We start from the raw sequence: 23,978 nt of genomic DNA, 5'->3' as shown, positions 1-23,978 counted from the left end.
TATGCATTTCTGTGTAGTACAGATCAGGGTCAAATTATGACATTTTGTAACCATAATTCTGTTATCAGGTGTAAATCCACTTCAATTACAATAACCAAAATATATTTTTAGGTGTCATATCATAGCTGACACCCCATTCTTTCTGCAGACATCTTTTAATATTATATTCCGAGCAGATCTTTTTTGTGGAAAACGAGGTCACATAAAAAAAACTGAGGGAGATGTTACAGAAATTAAATTTTGCATTATTATAAAATGTTTGGTGTGAATTGTTAAAAGTAGTCTTTGTGAATAGAGTTATATGGTTTGTTGAACTTTGAAATCAATGTTTTTTGTTTGGCATACATTTTAAAGGGATACTTCGGGATTTTGGCAGAGGCCCTTTGTCTACTTCCCCAGAGTCAGATGAACTTGTGGATACCATTTTTATGTGCTAGCAGATACCTATAGACTTCCAGTCATTGTGTTAACGCGTACTAGCATTGGCTCGTGAAACCCACCTCTAACTTCCTTCAAACTGGACACAAGAGACATAATTTGGAATCCACAAGTTCATCTGATTCTGGGGAAGTAGATACAAGGGCCTCAGTGCCAAAATCCCAAAGTATCCCTTTAATTGAATTGCCCATGTGTCCTATACACACATACTGTACATACAGCTAGACACACACACATACATACATACAGCTAGACACACACACACACGCCCCCCTCAGTTACAACAATGTTACGTTGGTGAGGAGTTACAGTCAGTGACCAGTCAGCCCAGCCAGGTGAGGAACCACCAGGGCACAACGCTACAGGGGCCTAAAGTCAATTACAATCACTGTGGTGGTGGCACAATACAGCATTACTGCCCCACTAAAACACAATACAGTCAGCACAACGCCAGATTACTGCCAGGCTGAAACACAGCCAGGCCTGTTCAACTCTATACTCCACACACAGAGGATATTATGCAGGATGGATTGGATACAGCACTCAGGGTTTTTTATGGATCAAAAAGGAGCTTAGGCGGTGGGCGTGGCAGGGGGCGCGATTGGCTCGTCTGTGCTGCTGATTTTGAGAGAAATTGTTCTCAAATGTCTACATGGAGATGAGAGAAATTTGGTCAGTTTTAAAGCTAATTTCCTGCAATTCTATGCATTTTGTCGTGGCTAATGCTGTGTTCTTTTGCTCAAACATAATTATCAAATATATTGCTAAATTCATTGTTTTTGGAATTTCTATTCTCCCTGAATGTCTAGCTCCCGCCAACCCCCCTGAAAAATCCCTGGTACTGTACATTAATAGGCATGCAGGGATCATAATTATACATTGAGTGTACAAAAGATTAGGAACGCCTTCCTAATATTGAGTTGCACCACCTTTCGCCCTCAGGAAAGCCTCGTTGGGGCATGGACTCTACAAGGTGTCGAAAGCGTTCCACAGGGATGCTGGCCCATGTTGACTCCAATGCTTACCACAGTTGTGTCAAGTTGGCTGGATGTCCTTTGGGTGGTGGACCATTCTTGAAACACACGGGAAACTGTTGAGCAAAAACCCAGCAGGGTTGCAGTTCTTGACACGCTCAAACTGGTGCGCCTAGCACCTTCTACCATACCCTTTTTTGTATTTTTGTCTTGCCCATTCACCCTCTGGACACAATCCATGTCTCAATTGTCTTCATCTACACTGATTGAAGTGAATGTAACAGGTGACATCAATAAGGGATCATAGTTTTGACCTGAATTCACCTGGTCAGTCTGTCATGGAAAGAGCAGGTGTTCTTAATATTATGTACACTCAGTGTAAAGCCATGTGGTGATGACAGTTATTCTGCTCACATGGGTAATCATCATTAAGAGCTGCTTGTTATAGTGCTGATTGGAAATATACATGGCATGAAACACTGTAAGCAGTCAGGACTTGCTCTGTCTCTAACTGAGGATCATGTTTTACAGTGAATAGAGAGAGCAGCACTGCAGAGGGAGGAGTGAAGAATGCTTGGATATAACAACACGGGCCAAGCTATGGATTCCATATGTACCCTATGTTATATGAACTGACAATGCCCTTACAGCCCTCTGTGGTTTTCTATGATACATTGATATAGTTCTGATTCCAGAATTATCTGAGATATGTCTGCTCAATGTTAGGTGCACAAAATGGGATTTTTATAGAAACTAGTGATAAGATGTTTCAGCCGACATGTTCTTGGCAAAGTTACCACAAAATGTGGGAACATCAAACATCGAGCTACTATAACATATTGGGATGAGCATTCTCTCTCTTCTCTTTCTCCATCCTCACCTTTCTGTGCCTCCTCAAAGCGGTCGTTCTCAGCCAGCCACTGAGCGTAGGGCACATAGACGTCATCTTTAAACTGGGCATGTTTCTCCACCAGAGCGAAGGCCTGGGGGAGAGAGGGGAAGAAAGGCTCAATCAGATGCCTTACATATAACCAGATTATATCACTTAGAATATTTATTAGGTTTACTGTATCGTGTGTCTTTGAGGCAATATGCCCAGGATAATTTGCCTAGAAATTGTCAGTGATTATTAACACAGGCTTTAAAACAGACACATCTAGCCAAAACATGAATAGAGCTCATTACTAATGTGATATGTTAAGGTTAGCATATTAGACTGATTTCATGTCATGGTCAATTAGTGTGCAGCTATGGTTGTTTGAGTGACATGCTGTAGTAGAATTGTATGACAGTAGCCTACAGAGGCATACCTGCCTGTCATCTTGACTGATTAACCTAATTGTCCAATAGCAAGACTTTCATTAAGCCTTCCACCTTCTCTTTTTCTCGTCCTTTCTCTCTCTCAGGATCAAATGAACGAACGGGTGAGAAAGCTCCTCAGACGCTGTGCATGATTCATACAATATGAATGTGATTTAATGTTCTAGTCTTTTGGCATTCTCTCTGTTTCACAGTGGAAATCACACGTTTGCTCTCAGTTCCACCCATAACTCGCTTAAACACTTAGAACATTTAGTATTTTCTCCATGTCTCCCCAGCTAGCACATAACATTCTGAGAACCATATGTTTCTTAGAGCTTGGTTAGAGCGTGGTTGTCCTATGGTTATTTTGCACATAACCTTCCCACAACATTCTGGTAATGGTGCAGGATAACCAGCTAGCACATAACGTTCTGACAACCTTATGTTTCTTAGGTGGGAATTTCAGTACTTCAGCGTAATGTCTCCTACAGGTTTCCTCATTGTTCTATTTAAAGTAATGTTCTCAAATTGCTCCAAGAACAACGTTCTTCTGTGGGAATTTCAGTACTTCAGCATAACATTTTCTGCAGGTTTCCTCATGGTTCTATTTAATGTCATTTTCTCAGAACATTAAGAAAACGACCCATAAAAACCCACAAGTAAACATTATTAACGTTCAAAGAACGTTCTAAGAATGTTATTTATATACATTCAATTTTCAGCGTCACCAAAACTCTATCCTCTATCTTGTTAAGTGTGTTCAGGTGTGTTGGCCACACCCACTAATTGGCCACACCTAAACTTAATGAGTGCTTGTTTCAATTGAAATGGGGACTATTTTGAATAGACAAAAATCAACAGCTTTGTATGAGTTAAAAAACATTGGCATGCTACAGTAGCTCCATCCTGGTGGCACAGTGGACTAATTCCATGGACAGAGAACAGAAGATCACAGGACCGAATCGCACGGATACCGTGGCAAAATAAAAATACAGATGTAATGTGTTTACATGACTAATGCCTAACCAAATTCATTTCTATGTGTCCTATCTGTTCTTGGAGTTCAAAACAGTTAACCCAAAGATAGCTGTGTTATTAAAAATCTTATTGGAATGTTCTCAGAACATTATTTAATTACCTTCAAATAACCTATAATTTCAGTTTTTAGAACAATTAATAAAACACTCCCAGAACCTCCCTGCAACCTAAAAATTAGCATTCCCAGAACAGGCAAAATGTTCACTTCCATTCTCAGAATGTTTAAAATATTTATGGCTTTGTTCCCAGAACTAATGGGAAACCAAAAACGTAAGTTCCCACAACTTCCAAAGAACCAAATCTGCTAGTTGGGTCTGTGGTATGCGCTGCTCTGATGGGGCAGTTGAGTCAAAACATAAAAAAAGTTCTTAGCTAAGGCTATTTAGTGCTTTGGACCGCTGGGTGCTTCTCACATTCTAGTCATCCTAGGCAGAGATTTAGAGGAAATCTCTAGCTTGGCCAGCAGCTTTGCTCTGGTTTTATAGAACATGGTTTCAGTTTGTATTGTTCCAGTAAATTTGCAGTGTCATTTTCTGTGTTCTGGGTTAGACCTACACTAAATGGCTAAAAGTATCGTCATTCCAAAATCCTGGGCATTAATATGGAGTTGGTCCCCTCTTTGCAGCTACAACAGCCTCCACTCTTCTGGGAAGGCTTTCCACTAGATGTTGGAACATTGCTGCGGGAACCTGCTTCCATTAAGCCACAAGAGCATTAGTGAGGTCAGGCAATGATGTTGGGCGATTAGGCCTGGCTCATCCCAAAGATGTTCGATGGGGTTGAGGTCAGGGCTCTGTGCAGGCCAGTCAAGGTGTTACAAACGGAATTTGACAAACCTTTCCTGTATGGACCTTGCATTGTGCATGGGGGCATTGTCATGGTGAAACAGGAAAGGGCCTTCCCCAAACTGTTGCCACAAAGTTGGAAGCACAGAATCGTCTAGAATGTCATTGTATGCTGTAGTGTTAAGCTTGTGTGTGGCTGCTCGGCCAAGGAAACCCATTTCATGAAGCTCCGACGTATAGTTGCTTCCGGAGGCAGTTTGGAACTCGGTAGTGAGTGTTGCAACCAAGGACAGATGATTTTTCCACACTACGCACTTCAGCGGTCCCATTCTGTGAGGTTTTGTGGCCATTGTTGCTCCTAGACGTTTCCACTTTACAATAACAGCACTTACAGTTGACCAGGGCAACTCTAGCAGGGCAGACATTTTAAATTTGACGAACTGACTGGCTGGCATCCTATGACGGTGCCACATTGAATGTCACTGAGCTCTTCAGTACGGGCCATTCTACTGCCAATGTTCGTCTATGGAGATTGCACGGCTGTGTGCTAGATTTTATACACCTGTCAGTAATGGGTGTGGCTGAAATAGCCGAATCCACTAATTTGATGTATGAGGTATACTTTCTGATGAGGCAAGTAAGATACAATACTGTAGCTGTGTCCAACAGGTGTAAGGACCATAAGTGAAGTGTGAATGGTTCTGACTGACCTCATCCCAGTGTCGTGCCTCCACGTGCAGATGCACCAGGGCCTGCAGGTCTCCCATCTTGGAGTAGGTCTCAGAGGCATAACCATGGTGCTTCAGCTTCTGGAAGTAGGCCGCACACTTAGCCAGTGGTTCACGCTCCGCCTTATCCAGCTTACGGGCTATGTCAATCAGCCTGATAGGGGAGTTGAGATCAGATGGAGTGGGAGGGTGTGTGTGTGTTAATGTGTGTAGTATGGGAAGCTGTCAAGCCTGATAAAGCTTAACGGGGCCAACCAGTCTTTCCTTGTGTTTGTTATGCTGGGCCTGCCTTAGCCTAGGTGGTCTGGGCCAGAGTGGGGGTGTGATTGACAAGCAGCAGACACTGGGTCAGAGAGGGAGCCCGTGGGGAGCCCTGATAGGACCACAGGACCAGCCTTATGTATCTGCCTGCTTCCCAATCACACACCCACCACGCTTTCACATGACACCATGACTCACAGGAGGGATGAAGAGAGAACCAAGAGCTGTGTGGGTATGTATGTATGTATGTATGTATGTATGTATGTATGTTTGTATGTATGTATGTACAGTGGGGCAAAAAAGTATTTAGTCAGCCACCAATTGTGCAAGTTCTCCCACTTAAAAAAGATGAGAGAGGCCTGTAATTTTCATCATAGGTACACTTCAACTATGACAGACAAAATGAGAAAAAAAATCCAGAAAATCACATTGTTGGATTTTTTATTAATTAATTTGCAAATTATGGTGGAAAATAAGTATTTGGTCACCTACAAACAAGCAAGATTTCTGGCTCTCACAGACCTGTAACTTCTTCTTTAAGAGGCTCCTCTGTCCTCCACTCGTTACCTGTATTAATGGCACCTGTTTGAACTTGTTATCTGTATAAAAGACACCTGTCCACAACCTCAAACAGTCACACTCCAAACTCCACTATGGCCAATACCAAAGAGCTGTCAAAGGACACCAGAAACAAAATTGTAGACCTGCACCAAGCTGGGAAGACTGAATCTGCAATAGGTAAGCAGCTTGGTTTGAAGAAATCAACTGTGGGAGCAATTATTAGGAAATGGAAGACATACAAGACCACTGATAATCTCCCTCGATCTGGGGCTCCATGCAAGATCTCACCCCGTGGGGTCAAAATGATCACAAGAACGGTGAGCAAAAATCCCCGAACCACACGGGGGTACCTGGTGAATGACCTGCAGAGAGCTGGGACCAAAGTAACAAAGCCTACCATCAGTAACACACTACGCCGCCAGGGACTCAAATCCTGCAGTGCCAGACGTGTCCCCTTGCTTAAGCCAGTACATGTCCAGGCCCGTCTGAAGTTTGCTAGAGAGCATTTGGATGATCCAGAAGAAGATTGGGAGAATGTCATATGGTCAGATGAAACCAAAATATAACTTTTTGGTAAAAACTCAACTCGTCGTGTTTGGAGGACAAAGAATGCTGAGTTGCATCCAAAGAACACCATACCTACTGTGAAGCATGGGGGTGGAAACATCATGCTTTGGGGCTGTTTTTCTGCAACGGGACCAGGACGACTGATCCGTGTAAAGGAAAGAATGAATGGGGCCATGTATCGTGAGATTTTGAGTGAAAACCTCCTTCCATCAGCAAGGGCATTGAAGATGAAACGTGGCTGGGTCTTTCAGCATGACAATGATCCCAAACACACCGCCCGGGCAACGAAGGAGTGGCCTCGTAAGAAGCATTTCAAGATCCTGGAGTGGACTAGCCAGTCTCCAGATCTCAACCCCATAGAAAATCTTTGGAGGGAGTTGAAAGTCCGTGTTGCCCAGCAACAGCCCCATAATATCACTGCTCTAGAGGAGATCTGCATGGAGGAATGGGCCAAAATACCAGCAACAGTGTGTGAAAACCTTGTGAAGACTTACAGAAAACATTTGACCTCTGTCATTGCCAACAAAGGGTATATTATATTATTGACCAAATACTTATTTTCCACCATAATTTGCAAATATATTCATTAAAAATCCTATAATGTGATTTTCTGGATTTTTTTTGTCATAGTTAAAGTGTACCTATGATGAAAATTACAGGCCTCTCATCTTTTTAAGTGGGAGAACTTGCACAATTGGTGGCTGACTAAATCCTTTTTTGCCCCTGTATGTATGTATGTATGTATGTATGTATGTATGTATGTATGTATGTATGTATGTATGTATGTGTGTAAGTGTGTGTGCTACCCACATGTCGACCCAGCCGTGTTCTCCTATGATGTCGATGGCTTTGAGGTGTTCTCCTGCAGTCAGGTACATCTGAGCAGCGGCCCGCGGCTCCTTGCTGTTCTTAGCCCAGTCGGCCTGCTTGGACATCAGCATGCGAGTGTTTTTAGGGTCTGCCGCGCCCACAAACTCCTACAGAGGGACAGGAAGAGAGGGAGGGTGGGTGAGACAGACAGGCCCATCTGGGTCAGGGCCTGGAGAGGGGGGACATGAAGTCACATAAACAGGGCCAGGATTCCCCCGCTGGTGTCCTCCAGCGCTAAAATAAATGGCCTCGAGGAACAGATGGCCACACAAATATACAGCAGCCACAAAAAATGCACGCACACACAGACACAGACACACACACAGACACACACACACACAGGGGAGGGGAAAGGAATTAGGCCTGTGTCATCTGCTACTCTGAACACATACACAGTGACCACTCCACACACAAATACACTAAACACGAGATTGTCTCAACTTCAATTGACCCCTTCATCAAAGAATTCCCATTCAACAACTGACACTTGGAAACGTGTAATGCTACAGCCTGTGTGTGTGTGTGTGTGTGTGTGTGTGTGTGTGTGTGTGTGTGTGTGTGAGAGAGTGTGAGAGTGTGTGAGTGTGTCATTGGAATAGCATACACACCCACAGCCCCGGTGGTTGGGTCCCCCAGATAGCATAAGAACACATCATAAGCCATGAAATGTATTTATAGAATTACAGGAAATTAGCTTTAAAACTGCAAAAAAAACGTGTAGAATAGCAGGAAATTACTTCTAAAATAGCAATAATTTTTCAGAGCCCCATGGCAAAATATTATGATATTAGCAATAAACCTGCACATTTTTCCCTATGCCCCATGGCAAAAAAATGTTTCCTTAAAAATATGTATTTATTTATTTTAAAAATGTAAATGGTGTGTATTGCCGGGATAATATATAGCGAGACATCTAGTGATGTATGGGAAGATGAAAGATGTGGAGGAGATCTGCCAATGTACAGGTCCTCTATTTGGCATAAGTACACAGTGAGTGAAAACACATGCTGGGATCACCTCTACATGCTCCCGTAGTTTGAACGTCTGTGTGTGTGTGTGTGTGTGGGGGGGGGGTCTCACATGTTTGAACATATTGTATGTAGAGCCTGTGTGCAACGTGCATTAGTGTTTGGGTGTACAGTATAGGCACATTCAAACATTCATAGAAAGTCTGTGAATGTCCAATGTCTAACACTCACCTTTAGCCATACTTGAGGTTATGCGAGTGTGTGAGTACTCGTACTCACCTTAGCGTACTCAAACATGCGCAGGTCCGTGTACATGCTGAGAGCTCTGGAGTCCAAGCCAGTCCTCTTGTAGAGCCTGGCAGCCTCGTGGAATTTCCCCTGGTAGGCATAGACATCCGCAAGGAACAGCTCAGTGTCGCTCTCACCTCTCTTCTTCCTCTCCTGCCAATCCATCGGCATGGACACAGAGAAAGACATGAGCTAACAAAGTGGAGTCAGTTTCACCCTGATACTCCACTATCAGTCCATAGTCTCACGTACACCGAGTTTACAAAACATTAAGAACACCTTCCTAATATTGAGTTGCTGGCCCATGTTGACTCCAATGCTTACCACGGTTGTGTCAAGTCTTGACACGGGAAACTGTTGAACATGAAAAACCCAGCAGCGCTGCAGTTCTTAACACAAACCGGTGCGCCTGGCACCTACTACCATACCCCGTTCAAAGGCACTTAAATATTTTGTCTTGCCCATTCACCCTCTGTATGGCACACATACACAATCCATGTCTCAAGGCTTAAAAATCCTTCATCTACTGTTTGAAATGGATTTAAGATCGATAAGGGATCATAGCTTTCCCCTGGATTCACCTGGTCCGTCTATGTCATGGAAAGAGCAGGTGTTCTTAATGTTTTGTACACTCAGTTTATTTCATACAGTATGCACACACAGACACAAAGGCTGTTTCGTGGAATTCAATGATCCATTGTTTCCATGCCTACACTCAACACACAAAAAGAACATGACAATCAAAGACTGAAAGTCCAAAGCAGCTTTTTTAACTCAATATGAACTCATTGCTAGGTGACAATTAAGAACCTTACTGTGATTGTTTTCAATCAAAATAGCTTCTTAGCAAAGAGCAATTTCTCAAGCAAGAATTTTGCTAGGACTGTCTGGGAGTGGTCTGAGTGGGGAGCGGAAAACTAGCTGTTATTGGCCGAGGGGTGTGGAACTCTCTTTTTTATTGGTCTATTAACTAATTTACCGCTTGGTGATGTTACCAGGCAGGCCAAAACTCCATCCCAACCAAACAGGCTGAAATTACAGGTGGTCTTTTCAAATAGCTCTTACACTAAATGTGCATTATCATATTTTTCACAATTTCACAGTATTATTCCAACCTCATAGTGTGGAAATATATAAAACACAGGAAATTCCGTTTTAGACTCCACTGGGCCTTTAATCAGGGAAACGCATGCAATTCCAACAATTCCCTTCCTCTGTCTCACCTTGATGCAATGGCGTGTATTCATGGGTGCCAAAAAATGTACTAAGAAAAAAATTATTAAATAATTTATTTTTCGTCTCTCTGTGTTTTCAGAATTTTCCTTAAATTCACAAGAGGCTGAATATACTGTATCTCTCTAGAGAAAGCATCCGAGTGAGCGAAACAGCGCTCCTCTGTATCCGTATGTGTAGGCCAGCTATCTGGTCATAAAGAGTATGACATTGTTGCAGCCCGTAGCATTGAATGCAAGGGAAGCCAGCGACCAATCACTGAGTGAGCTCAACTGTGAATGGTCCTGGCACACCAAAGAAAAGAGAAGCCAGTTTGGATTTGGCTTCACTCCTATCACAGAGAAATACATCATCGATAGAAACAACTTGAAATGTTGCATCTCGTTATGTTGTTGTCCTCCGGTGGCTAGCTAGCTAAACTTGGCCCTTTCCTAAATTAGCCATGGATGGAGACAGGGATTTGGACATGTGGTTTTAGTTAAATCCCCATACTGGCCAATGAATATAATGGGGATTCTGATCCAACCATAAACTGCATTGTGCCCCTGGCCTGAGAGGATGGATGTTCAATATGTAACTAGATGTAGAAGGCTAATGTTAACTAGCTAACGTTGTCCATGAAAGGAAGTTAGGCTAGCCAGCAAGCATTTTAGCCAGGTAAATAAAAATTATATAAAAGTGTGTACTGTATGACAGTACATAGACTGTTTCGTCAACATGAAAGAGAGGAGGATGGCATTCATTGGCATTTCTCTGCAAGTAGGGTGAGTCAACATATTTTTTTAACTTGCACAAACGCACACAAATCAGAACCATGGAGAGCCACACCATAAATGGTTTTTGGTATTTTTTAATTGTCACTGTAATAGACTAAGCATAGGTGATTAGATGATGTTGACTTGTACTAACTCTCCACGGTTCTAAATCAATGGTTGTTTAGTAGTCCGAAAATGTCGGAAACGTGTACTTTCTTGACCATGCTGTAGGTCATGTAACTATTGGTTACATGCATTATGCTTTGTGGACATCACCAGACAGAGGTTGCTCTCTGGTTTTGTGATGAAATAAAGGTGTGATTGAATTTATTTTGCCACTGTGTCTTCTTATTGTCTCGGCCTTAGGTCTATATATCACGGTCGCAAGGCATATGAACTAACAGGTTATAGAGCAAACAACGCAATAATCACAACAGATATGTTGTAATATGGCATTTGTTTCTGGCTTAGCTTTTTACCCATGCACCGCTACTGCTTTGATGACGTCATGGGCAGCTCTGGTCAGCCAGTAAATCCATCCTGATTAAAGCTATGTGGTCTGTTCTGTTTTCTACAGCCACAAACTCTGATCTTGGATTCATACAATTCAGACTAATCCATTATTCATTATTCATGTGAAGGGAGTGTGTCTGTGCCATATTGTACCTCAATGCTGTTGATGAGCTCCAGGTAGCGCAGGTCTCGTACTCTGATGAATGCCTGAAAGAGAGACACACGGGTAAACAGAATGAGTGGAACTCTTACAGTATCCAGAGAATCCACTCAGACCACATCCTTCAGCTATTCTATCACACTAGTCAAACGAGGATGAGAGAGGTTCAACATACCAATAGCTTCAGGCTGCACCATCTAGTGATGGACACTAGCATTGCAGTGGTTCCTGGTTGAAAAAGTGTGTGTGTGTGTGTCTGACCTTCTTAGAGGTGTCAAAGTCGAGGCCCTCCAGTGCTTCTGTGGCCAGATCCCTCCAGTCACTGTCAGTCACACCCAGGCAGGCGATCTGATAGGCCTCCTTGAACATCCTCCTCTCCAGATACTGGTACATGGGAGCCGACTAGGAAGAAGGGAAAGGAAGAGGGAACCAGTCAATTCAACATATAATTAGAAACCCAACTAAACAGAAGAAAAATAAAGCTCAGTTCTTCAAGTATTAGTCTTCCAGCCCACCTGAGGCACCTCCACGGCGGACATGGAGTACACGTGCAGGCAGAAGATCTTGGAACCATTGTAGCCCACCACGAAGCCCTGCAGCTTCTGCTGATGCACTGGGAAGTTACTGGCCTTGATGTTGAGGTAGCCACTGCCTGAGAAACACAGCATGTCCTCACACTGGGTGTTCCAGGCTACGCTGTTAGCATTGGGCTCCTGGGAAGTGTGGAAGGAAGATCACAGAGAGAGGGAAGTCAGGGGAAACAGAGGCGAAGGAAAGGAGTGGGACAGCAAGGGAGACGGGTGTTACACTTTACCCCCACAAACATAACCTGTGAACCCTAATTTTAAACTGAAGCCACCTCGACCTTGGCCTTAATAACTCTTGACCCCTAACCTCTGACCTGGAAGAGCAGCTCCTTGGTGTGGATGTCGTAAACCAGGCAGGTGTTGTGTTCGTCCACCACGGCCAGCTTGCTGCGGGATGTACTCATGTCCAGACAACGCACAGACGTAGACTGCTTCAGCAGAGTGATGGCAAATGGGTTGTCAACAAAGATCTTTAGGATCTGAAGAGAAAATTAATACCACAGGATTTGATTGAATGAGCCACAGGATTTGATTGAATTGAGGCACAGGAAATAGCATCTCAATAAGACTAACCTGGATAAATACAAGTAAGTTAGCTAAGAGTTTGTGTGTACTGTATGTCTGTCTGTCAGTCATACTCACAGCTCCATTCTTCAGCCCCACCAGTAGGCCCTCTCTGCCCGGTGGGCCACCAATCACTTTGATGTAGCGAATCAGAGACTCCATAAGCCACTCCTTCTCCTTGATACTGGTGAAGGACAGACACTGCAGCCTCTTCTCCTGAAGAGGAGGGTCAGAGAGGAGACAGTGACAATTTGCCTGACGACTCGCTACATACTGTACTTCATTCTGAGATACTTCATTCTGCCATCATTGAAGTAATTTGTGGTGAAGTCAATATGAGGGGTGTTGTACAAAACAAAGTCATCAGTGATTGGATCATTTCTAACCAATCAGAGTATCAAAGGCATTTACAAATTTTCAAAACCCTGCTTTACCCATATGTGTTCTGGATCTGACCCAACTCATCGGTTTCTGGGACTAATCAGAACGTCTAGAATGTGTTTGCATTCTAGAAATCATTGGGGAGGTACTTAGATCCAGACTCATTGTAGAGAAGAAACTAACATCTGTGGGCGTGGCGTATCTTTAGGCCAGAGCAAGGAGTTTAGATAGCCAGACAAAGTAAGAATACCACCATGTTAAAACACCGGAGCATCAAACACAGGCATATCTATTTAGTATATTTTATGCATTATCTGGCCACTACTGTAATTCATTCATCACTACCATTTTGTCTAATTTTAATAGTTTACACTTGCTCTTAATATATCCTTCTAATCTTTCTATCCATATTTTTCATTCTCATTCAATGCTCTGTGAAGAAAAAGTCTGATTTGATTTGACACAGACAACCACAGCCCGGTCAGAGGTTAGACAGTCTTAACAGAGAAACCATCAGCCTCAGTTGGTGAAGCTGTAGCAGGGCTATTAGAGGCAGATTTAAAGCACTTCTGTCACACACACACAGATTTAGGGGAAAATAATACACAGAGTTAACTCCGGACTGCTCCCCTTCCCCCCCTCCTCTCTGTCAAACCACAGAGACACAAACCAGAGAGGAAACCACCAGAGACATCCAGCCAGGTTCCACAGTGCTGTGTTGGTAACCTCTCACTCCTCCCCGCCTCATTTAGGCTGTCTGATGGCTGAGGAAAAGAGACTAAGTGACAGGGTCTCTATTTTTTTATTTCACCTTTATTTAACCAGATAGGCCAGTTGAGAACAAGTTCTCATTTCCAACTGCAACCTGGCCAAGATAAAGCAAAGCAGTGCGACATAAACAACAGAGTTACACATGAAATAAACAAATGTACAGTCTATAACACAATAGAAAAGTATATATACAGTGTGTGCAAATTAAGTAAGATTAGGGAGGTAAGGCAATAAATAGTCCATATTGGCGAAATAATGAACATTTAGCAGTTAAACACTGGAGTGATAGATGTGCAGAAGATGAATGTGTAAATAGAAATACTGGGGTGCAAAGGAGCAAAATAAATAAATAAATACAGTATGGGGATGAGGTCGTTGAGTGGGCTATTTACAGATGGGCTGTGTACAGGTGCAATGATCTGTAAGCTGCTCTGACAGCTGATGCTTAAAGTTAGTGAGGGAGATACGAGTCTCCAGTTTCAGTGATTTTTGCTGTTCATTCCAGTCATAGGCAGCAGAAAACTAGAAGGAAAGGCAGCCAAAGTAGTAATTGGCTTTGGGGGTGACCAGTGAAATATACCTGCTGGAGCGCATGCTACGGGTGGGTGCTGCTATGGTGACCAGTGAGCTGAGATAAGGCGGAGCTTAACCTAACAAAGACTTATAGATGACCTGGAGCCAGTGGGTTTGGCGACGAATATGAAGTGAGGGCCAGCCAACGAGAGCATACAGGTCACAGTGGTGGGTAGTATATGGGGCTTTGGTGACAAAACATATGACACTGTGATAAACTGCATCGAATTTGCTGAGAAGAGTGTTGGAGGCTATTTTGTAAATGACATTGCCAAAGTCAAGGATCGATAGGATAGTCCGTTTAACGAGGGCAGCATGAGAGAAGGATGCATTGTTGTGAAATAGGAAGCCTACACCCTTAAGCTGGGGTAGGCAACTAGATTCAGCCGCGGGCCGATTTTTATCAGAGCGGCTGGTCGGGGGCCGGGAAATAATTATAATAATTTGTACACTGGAAATTGACCACAACTAAGCCCATACAGAGGTTCTATTGGATTACATTGAGACATAATCACATAATGTCTCTTTTTTTATTTGTGGAAATACTTGGGAACAGATTTCCATGGTAATCGTACAGTCTTTTTTAACAACAAAAATAAAGAAAAAACCCCAAAAGAAAAAAAATGATTTGATATTTATTTTTTTAACCAAAAACTTTGGGGGTCCCAATAAAAAAAACACTTGTGGGCTGTTTTTTGCCCACGGGCTGCCTGTTGCCACCCCTGCCCTAAAGGAGCACAGATACAGCTGGAGCCTATAAGAAGGATAGGAAGAAACATCTGGATGACCACTGGCTCTAACCATCCATCTCTGGCCTCTCTCTCTAGGGTGTTTTGGAGTAGCGACGCAGCGCTAACCGCTAATTCACTGGGTTTCAAATATGATAACAGCATGCTAATGTCTCTCGGCAGGGTCTTTCGCAATCTGTCACCGATGCATTAGTATAATTCACATGAGACGATGTCTCTGCAGGCCAGTGTTACTGAGTCAGGCCAAATAGTTTGTGTTGGTATGGCACTTTAGGGACATGCTTATAACGGAGTGTTTGAGAAAAGCCTCAAGCCAAAAGCAAATCCCGGGACAACAGTTATTAATCAAAGTATTTAGTCTAAATACAGACATTAATGTAGGCAAATAATATGACACAACTACCACTATAGTTTAGATGTGTGTCTGGGGGAAGTAGGTGATAGGGTATGATTTTGGGATTGGGTAGAAGTCTCACCTGACACAGGATGATGTGCTGGGAGCAGACCACGAGCAGGTTGCACTCAAACTTTCTGCAGATCTTCTCCTTGATGCGGTAGTGCATGTCCGAGGAGTCGTCAGAGTACAGCTCGTAGATGAGGATCTTCTCAGGCAGCTGGATGGCCAGGCGGTTCCTGTAGATAGCTATCTTCTTCACAAGCTCTCTGCACTTGATCCTCACTGGGCATGAAGAAAGCACAAAAGTAGGAGGCACAGTTAGAACAGGGCATATAATCCCAGTCCCCAATAGTCCTGAATAGACCAGATGGTGTGACTCTACATAGCCTTCCAATGGGCCACCGTATTGCTTACACCCATCCAGTTCCATCAGATCTGCTAACACTGAAGAGGTAAAAGGTCACGCAACGTGCTACAGATTTGAATTTGAATAAAACAAACAGGCTTATTCTGAATTCTAATAAGAGAAGTACAACACTGTGTACTGTCTAAATCAGAGCTATCCAACCTTGTTCCTGGAGCGCTACTGTCCTTTAGGTTTTCACTCCAACCCTAATCTAGCGCAACCTGATTTTAATAATTAGCTGGTTGATAAGCACAATCAGGTTAGTTACAACTGGGGTTGAAGCGATAACCTACAGGAGGGTAGCTCTCTAGGAACAGGGTTGGGGAGCCCTAGTCTAAATCAATCCACCTTTCTGTTCAGTGATGAGGTGCTGGACGATGACATCGGTCATGCTGTCTCTGTAGGCATAGCGGTCCTTGTACAGGCCGTGCACCGTGCTGAAGATGAGCTGGAAGAAGGCTATGGTCCCATCCTGGCAGCCCAACACCTAAACAGAGGAGAGGAAATGAGAGTTCAATGTAGCAGTGGTTCCCATTAACACTTTCATGAAAAGACAGAGAGACAGGGTGTTCCTTCTTTTTGTTAGAGCCCTGTCTGAGACAATGTGGAGATGTCAGCAAGGTAGCACCTTATGCCCTCCCATATGAGTTGTTAGTATTAATACAATCCAAAAGAAAGATATAGTGATATTACTTCCATGTTCTCTATGGGTGATCACAGATGCTTTCTCCACAAGTTAAAAATAACTCATCTCTACATGTGTCCCAAAGTGATATGAGGTTGCATCAACACTTGATCTGACAGATGACATCTGTAGCGTTGTCAGTATCATTTTATCATTTCAGCTCTTCGTTCTTCACAACATGTCTCCGCATCATATCAGCACTATTTAAAATTATAGCGTTCCAATACAGTTCACTTTAGACACACGCACGTAACACTCTCACACATTTACCCAAATGTACACACACGTGACGAAAAGAGACACACCACATAGTTGGAGTCAGGTTTGACTCTACAGGTCCACACCCAGGAGCTCTGCTCCCCGATGGTGCCGAGCCGCACCCCATCTTTGGTGTAGAGGGAGGCCTGCTTGTCTGAGCCACCCATCACAATGTACTCCCCCTTGGAGAAGTAGCTGACACAGCAGGGGTCATAGGTCAGAGTTCTGTCCTTCCCAATCTGAGAGAGAGAGGAACAGATATTGAAATAAAGTCTACTTCACATTTATTGACCTTTAACTGGGCTATGCTTGTCTAGGCCAAGGATTTCCCCTGACTTGGGGAATGGCCTATTTTTTACCAGAGCCACAGGGTTGTGCACTATATCGGGAAAGCCTACAGTCCTTAGCCCATCCCCTTAAGCGCCTGACCAAAGAGATGGAAAAACACATACACACTTTCTTGCTTCTAAATAGGCTCTATTGTGCTGGCACTTGAAGTCCTTTTGCGCAACGTCATATCAGTTCCCCGACTCTGTGCATCTGTTTCTCCTCACGCTGAAAAATAACCGCCTGACAGTCCATTCTTTTACCCTGAAATAAAACCCTTTTGGACAACCTCCCTTTTTTCATTACAGACTACTCATAGCACGGTAATCAAAACAGCATGTTCACTTACACTGATAAACAGCCCAGTGACAACACATGAGACTAAGGTTCCATGGCAGGGTAATGAAACAGTGCATATTTGTCTGTAATTACAATATTACCCAGGGGGATATGGGGGAGGAGTAGTGACGGAATCATTATTAAATGGCCAAACAGGATCATTTCCAGTGCAGTGTTACGGTTTCAATAGTCCCTGACAGGCTAATTGCAACAGAAAATACAGGGCTTAAAGGTCTCAGACAGTGGCCACCTTAAGTGGTTTATGTGTTATCGTGGATGAGTGATAGCACCGAGGCCATTGGGGTTTCGTTGACCAATCACCGGTGCCCATCTGGGAGCACAACCTAAACCCGTGGTCATAACCTAGGCCTCTTGATCTGTAACCAATTCAGTGGTTAGAGTGTCCGTCCTGCGATTGGAAGATTGAGAGTTGGATCCTCGGGGCGAGTCATACCAAAGACTGTAAAAATGGGACCTAATCCAACCTTGCTTGGCACTCAGCATGAGATAGATTGGGGGTTGCGATATACTAACGTCCTGTGTACTTGGCTCATGCTCCTGCTCCCATGAGCTGTTTCGGCTCATACAAGTCAAGACTCATGAAGCGCTACTTACTTGATCTGTATGTAACAACTTTGTGTCCTACACACCGATGTGCTACACAGTAGTTTCTATTAAGCAAAGTTGCTCTTTTCAATATCTTTCACCATTGCATTTTTAGTATATTTTATGTTTTATTTTATGTTAGACATGTAGACTATTTATTCATTTGCTGTGGAAACAAACCCAAAATGTTTATCTAACATGTTCCCACTATCCAGATGGGCCGGAAGAAGGCAAAAACATTTATTAAATTCCAGACGCCTGAAGTAAATGTTGAGGAGATGGTTCACGGACATGCGTTTTGCAGACACACACCTGTTTTCCACTGAGCTGGTAGAAGGATAGCTTCTGCCCCCAGTCTGCCACAGCCAGGATGTCATTGTGCTCATCCCTAAGAGAGACACTCCAACATGAATTTATATTTTCCACTTTAACATTCTGACAATTAAACTGGATTTAGAAAGATTTCAAATCGAATTCACCCAAAAGGTACATTAAACCCTACATCTCACTGGTATGGTAAAAGTAAGTGTCCTATATCATTGTGTTGCCTCCAAACAAATCTAGACCTAACCAAAGTATTTCCCTGAGCTTTGATGTTACCTTTCTCAATTTCTCTGTCCTCCCTCTCTGCCTTCCCTACCTGAGCTGGCTGAAGTGGTCTGGATCAGAGAACCCTCCCTGCAGCATGGGCTCCTCCTCCTCTCCTTCAGGCCTGTCCGTCTCTGCTCCTCTTCCTACCTGCCTCTCTCTCTCCAGCTGCCTGCCTAGCCCCAGGACCTCTACCCTGCTACTGCAGCTCTGGCTGTAGGCGGTGTCAATGACCAGGCACAGGGGCTCTGGCATGCTGCTGTCCACATCCACCGCCTCATCGTCCTCTCCCTCACAGAAGGGCATCCACTTCCACCAGTCCCTGTCAGAGGCTGCCTGGTCAAACACTGACACTTGCTGGCTGTCTACAGGTCATACACTGTCATTCTCTGATTTTCACTACCATGCTTGTTTCACATTGTGAACTGACTCAATACAGAGAAATATCACTCAGAAAAAAATGTATTATTGTTGATTTCAAAAGCAGTAAACCTTTACTCTCCAAGACATTGCACACACAGGTTTAAAATGTTTTACACAGCAAAAGGCCCACATGAGAGGTGAGTGACTCACTTGGAGGGGTTCCATGCGATGGACCAGATAGGAGAGGAGGATCCTCCTGGTCGCTCTATTTTCACCTTCTCCTCTCCGTTCTTATTCCTGATGCTCACCACCCCGTTCATCATGCCCAGGGCCAGGTACTGACCGTCGTTGGTCCACCTGCGGTCAAAAGGATTATGACAATACTGAACATAAGAGAGGCTATCCAAACAAAAAGGAGAGCAGCAATTTCTCAATACTCACCCACAACATGTTATCTTGCTGTTGACTTTGTGCTTGGATACAGATTTCTGTTCTGGGGACCACAGACCTAGAGAGAGAAACAAATTATACAGATGCTGCTCTTATGGCTGCATGTCTTCAACACCCCTTTCAACCTATTCCCTGTAGAGGTGTAGAGGACAGGACAATCCCAGTGTACCACTCACCAAAGTCCCCAGAGGAGCAGGAGGCCAGCTGGTGGCTGACTGGGTTGTAGGCAACACACTGGATGGAGTCATTATGTCTGAGGAGCAACATACAAACAAAATATGCATAGTGAGTGAGCCAGGAGTGACCTCAACAGAACATAATGCTACTGATAATGTTGTAATGTGTGTAATAATCATAGAGATCCTATTAAATTATTCTAATTCCTAATTCTGTAGTAATAATGATCACTCACGTATATTTCAAAATACCCTCCAGTTTAGATGTCCAGATGATGATGCTTTTGTCAGCAGAACCTGAGGCAAACCGTTTCCCTACAGAGAAGCACAATGTGAGACCCAACAGACTCGTGTTTGTTAATTGGGAACATCCAGATTGGTGTGTTAAGAGTGTACTGTACTAAGTACCATCTTTGGCGTAGGCAACACAGTACACTGTGTCCTTGTGTCCTTTCAGAGGCTGAATGAGAGTTCCATCTGATGTGTCATACACCTGGAAAGACAATATGCAATACTTATTGTATGCAATTCCACTCTCCTCAACTTAGCTATGATTCGAAAACCAATGGCATCATCATCCCCAAACTCACCAAAACACGATTCCCAGCTGCCACAATAAGCTGGCTGCCATCTGGTTTGAAGGCAAGGTCGTAGATACTAGGGAGAAAATGTACTGCAATCACAATATGCTGAAAACCTGTTTCAATTATGCTATTAAGCCATAGGTAGCTGCTCTGCTAGTTAGCATTAATGTTCTAGCTGTGCTTAGCCACGCAAACAGATTACCTAGCTAACTAGCAACGTTATCACTCGTTAGTAGACAGATCCTTTATTTTAAGATTGCATGAAATGGATAGTGAAAATCTTAGTAAACAAAGCTAGTTTGCTACAGTTGGCTAACTAGATAGCTAGCCAGCCACTGCGGGAGTTTACATAGTAACCGCCGTTGCTATCAACACTCCCAACTGTGCAACATCAGGCCTGTTGATAAAACTGTAAATGCAAAGGCTAGATTACCATTGCTCAACTTTGTCGCGATCATGTACTTTGTCAATCCACGTAGGAACTGCCCTCATTTTGCCTTTTTAACAAATTAAACAGATACACGTTAGGTTGTTCAACAGGTTGCTGTCTTTTCGTGGGGCCGAGGATCGTTTACATGGCAGGACCTGCTTGCTTGTGCGCAGACTCCCTTCTCTCTTTCCTGTCCTCCTTCCTGTGTTCTGCGCATGAGTCAAGCAGAGTCGCTCACAAAGTAGTTCACAGAACTTCATACAGCACAACGGCAGATACAATTTATCCAAATATGTTGATGTCATGCCCCCGAAATGCCTAGCACCCGACAACTTTATTAAACTTGATCATTAAGTAATATGCAACATTTTTCTAGAACAGCATGTGATGATGAGGCATGTAAACAAAACACAGCTGTCAGATCAAGCCTCTGCAAATGCATTACTTAGCTAGTTAGTTAAAGTTAGCTAGTTAGTTAATAGTCACCTATTTTCCCAATCCCTATAACATGATGGACAGTGGATTGACTGTTCTAATTCATATTTTTGTTAGTGGCAGCTAGGTATAGAGCTTCAACCCCAGATAGATTGAGAGAGCAACATCATGACTGAAGATGAGAGGGAGGACTGGAGCATGAGGATCTCAGCCACATGAAACTCAACAGGGGACAGTCAGCTCCATCACAGGCTGTGAGAGGGACAGTCCACTTTTGATAAAAGTTGTGTTTCAACCTACTGACACCAACAACACGGTCACAACCAGGCTAAAAAACAATGACCTCAACACAGAGAACACCATCACTGACACACACTAATCCTGATGGAGAGGCAGACGCTATGGCTGTTTCTGGTTCAGATATGACAGTTAGAAAACAAGCTGGGTCCAATCCATCATATGCTCTCATTCTCAAGTCTTGTTGCATGTAAACATCACTGAAGTATGTCTGTATCTTACTGTCAGGGCTAGGGGCTAAGTGCATTTCAGAGTGAGATCATAAAGTCAGATCAATAATTCCACATGAGGTGACTGATCTGTCTACCTCTGCAGTCCCCAGGGACAGAGGTTCCGTCCAGAGTGTCTCATCAAGCCTTCCACCTTAAAGATGGCGGAGGGGATCTACAGATAGACAACTTTGATGTCACAACAGCCAGGAGTGGCAGTGCAGCTGTGACCCCACAGCCCAACCAGGACAGACAGAGGAATGGTCATCAGGAACACACACGTCACACCTAAGAGGTCACGGATGACAGGTAAAACACATACAGGCAGGACACAGACAGGCAGGACACAGAGGAGAATATGGAAGAGGGGGGTCGAATATTACGCCTTTCTCCAAATAACACAAAAAGAGCCTATTTCGCAAAATCCTACAAGCAGAGAACTCAGAGTTAGAGGAAAAGGCACTTTGTCAATTCAGTATACCCCTGACAGACCTCCCTTGGCCAGGTGAATCACAGACAGGCAGCTGGGAGAGACACAGAAACTGGCCACACATCAGACACCAATGAGGACATTAACGAGAGAAACATACAAACCTCTGTGAGAAGGGGTGATGATGATGGTGATGACAATGAGACTGAGAGGCGTCTGCAGTCTGTGTTGGCGGAGCCAGTTGATGATGTTGTACTTGAGAAGAGCCCCCAGAGGAGGCCAGGGCTGCTGTGAGAAAAGCAGGTCAGGCTGGCCCCGCCCACTGAGCTACAGGACGCTCTCATTGGTCAAGGAGAGTGGTTTCCTGTGTCACCTTTACATGTCCCAGTCCTTAGGGTGCAGTCTGCTTCTGAGAGGGGGAGGCTGAGGGTGAGAGAATGGGGGAGGGAAAGTGTGTGGGGGATATAGAGGCAGAGGTGAATGATGAAGCACTGCTATCATCTCCCCAGACCACTAGAGGACGCTGTACACCACTAAAAGATCCCCAGAGCAGTGTGTATGTGCATTGTGCTATGAGTTATGATGCATAATGTGTATTCACTATGATGCCTAGATATAGAAAATGTTTTACATCTTCTTGGACCTGGTTTCAGTGTATTGACCAATAACATGTTCAATGTTTGTAGTGATGCCTTAGGTGCCTGTTGTACCTGTTCTGCACAGAACTATTAGGAGAGAAACAGAAGACCAGTCCTTCTTTCAGCAGGAAGTAACTGAGAGATGGTCATAATTTAATAAATAGTTGAGCTTAACAGAACTTGCCATTCTTGGAGAGAAATGTCAGTTTAATAAAAAAACGTGTTTATTTGTTATCAAAACCCCTTTTTCTTAGATCTGCAGTCTGTCCCGGCACAGGTCTGAGACCCCCAGGAGGAAGTGGACCACTCTTCGCTCCCCCTTCCAGCTGGTGCAGGAGACCCTGTTCCATGACCCCTGGAAGCTCCTGGTGGCCACCATCTTCCTCAACAATAACAGGTTTTCCATTTTTTGCTAAAAAAAAGAATATTGGATTGAAGTGACGGATTTAGATAAGGTTAACTTTGTGTGTATGTTTGTGTGTGTGTGTGTGTTTACATAGGTGAAACCTCAGGACCATAAACTGAACAAGTACCATGCCTGGTTGTGGGAGAACCATGGGAGGTTGGGAATCTGAACTATGAGGAACTGCAATGTCACATTTTATCACAACCTGTTTTATTAATGGAAGAATATTCTAGTTATTATTCATTAGGCTTATAACCTGGCGGACATACCGGTATCTCTTGGACATAATCCAGAGATGAGCCTACTACTGATCCCATCTACTCTCAAGACTCAGTAGTAACATTCCATTGTCTTATCAGTAACAAAGCAACTGTCACTCAACACGATTGTATTACATAAACTGTTTAATCATGTTTTATTAAAAGCCTATTGACAGATTTCTATTGAATTGGACTTTGATGTTGAGCCTCTGGAAATGCAACTGATAAATCAATCAAATGTATTTATAAAGCCCTTTTTACATCAGCAGATGTCACCAAGTGCTTATACAGAAACCCAGCCTAAAACTCCAAAGAGCAAGCAATGCTTATGTAGAAGCACAGTGGTTAGGAAAAACTCTCTAGAAAGGCAGGAATTTATGAAGAAACCTAGAGAGGAACCAGGCTTAGAGGTGTGGCCAGACCTCTTCTGGCTGCGCCGGTGGAGATTATACTGTAAGTATACATAGCCATTAAGGCTAAATTGTTCTTCAAGATGTTCATAGATGACCAACGGGGTCAAATAATAATTACAGTGGTTATAGAGGGTGCGACAGGTCAGCACCTCAGGAGTAAATGTCAGTTGGCTTTTCATAGCCGAGCATTCAGAGGTCGAGACAGCAGGTGCGGT

At 43.6% G+C, this 23,978-nt stretch overlaps 2 protein-coding genes across 7 annotated transcripts in view; one reads left to right on the top strand and one right to left on the bottom strand.

Moving 5' to 3' along the window:
• The window catches only part of ift122 (intraflagellar transport 122 homolog (Chlamydomonas)), a 31,626-nt gene extending 10,771 nt beyond the window's left edge, over positions 1 to 20,855 (bottom strand). For 2 of the 6 annotated variants that reach the window (XM_024384954.2, XM_024384955.2), the window contains exons 1-20: positions 20,679 to 20,854; positions 20,252 to 20,318; positions 20,070 to 20,154; positions 19,898 to 19,976; positions 19,662 to 19,738; positions 19,477 to 19,543; positions 19,246 to 19,392; positions 18,397 to 18,472; positions 16,860 to 17,051; positions 16,218 to 16,356; positions 15,543 to 15,745; positions 12,671 to 12,808; positions 12,343 to 12,507; positions 11,957 to 12,154; positions 11,703 to 11,843; positions 11,435 to 11,488; positions 8,772 to 8,933; positions 7,465 to 7,631; positions 5,248 to 5,419; positions 2,293 to 2,395 (exon numbers count right to left, since the gene is read on the bottom strand). In XM_024384954.2, coding sequence (XP_024240722.1) covers positions 2,293 to 2,395; positions 5,248 to 5,419; positions 7,465 to 7,631; positions 8,772 to 8,933; positions 11,435 to 11,488; positions 11,703 to 11,843; positions 11,957 to 12,154; positions 12,343 to 12,507; positions 12,671 to 12,808; positions 15,543 to 15,745; positions 16,218 to 16,356; positions 16,860 to 17,051; positions 18,397 to 18,472; positions 19,246 to 19,392; positions 19,477 to 19,543; positions 19,662 to 19,738; positions 19,898 to 19,976; positions 20,070 to 20,154; positions 20,252 to 20,318; positions 20,679 to 20,737 — 2,491 coding nt within the window. In that variant the 5' untranslated portion in view covers positions 20,738 to 20,854. Of the gene's footprint in view, positions 1 to 2,292; positions 2,396 to 5,247; positions 5,420 to 7,464; positions 7,632 to 8,771; positions 8,934 to 11,434; positions 11,489 to 11,702; positions 11,844 to 11,956; positions 12,155 to 12,342; positions 12,508 to 12,670; positions 12,809 to 15,542; positions 15,746 to 16,217; positions 16,357 to 16,859; positions 17,052 to 18,396; positions 18,473 to 18,724; positions 18,995 to 19,245; positions 19,393 to 19,476; positions 19,544 to 19,661; positions 19,757 to 19,897; positions 19,977 to 20,069; positions 20,155 to 20,251; positions 20,319 to 20,678 lie in introns of those variants that run through there. The other 4 variants (XM_042304013.1, XM_042304014.1, XM_042304012.1 and 1 more) reach the window with 4 other exon arrangements.
• A 1,628-nt stretch (positions 20,856 to 22,483) lies between these two features.
• On the top strand, positions 22,484 to 23,328 carry LOC112221321 (methyl-CpG-binding domain protein 4-like). Its single transcript, XM_024383481.2, has 3 exons — positions 22,484 to 22,522; positions 22,939 to 23,076; positions 23,185 to 23,328. The coding sequence occupies exons 1-3, from the start codon at positions 22,484 to 22,486 to the stop codon at positions 23,257 to 23,259; spliced, it is 252 nt and encodes an 83-aa protein (XP_024239249.1). The 3' UTR covers positions 23,260 to 23,328.
• Positions 23,329 to 23,978: the final 650 nt, after the last annotated feature.

Source organism: Oncorhynchus tshawytscha, linkage group LG22, assembly GCF_018296145.1.
Source record: "Oncorhynchus tshawytscha isolate Ot180627B linkage group LG22, Otsh_v2.0, whole genome shotgun sequence".
Classification (NCBI taxonomy): Eukaryota; Metazoa; Chordata; class Actinopteri; order Salmoniformes; family Salmonidae; genus Oncorhynchus; species Oncorhynchus tshawytscha.
This window is presented reverse-complemented; position numbering and strand designations above follow the sequence as displayed.

Bases quoted from the DNA above. Each gene is read 5' to 3' on its own strand.
- LOC112221321 (XM_024383481.2), top strand. From the start codon at position 22,484: ATGGGGGAGGGAAAGTGTGTGGGGGATATAGAGGCAGAG. The intron at 22,523-22,938 runs GTGAATGATGAA...CCTTTTTCTTAG, and splicing joins TGGGGGATATAGAGGCAGAG to ATCTGCAGTCTGTCCCGGCA. The intron at 23,077-23,184 runs AACAGGTTTTCC...GTGTTTACATAG, and splicing joins CCACCATCTTCCTCAACAAT to GTGAAACCTCAGGACCATAA.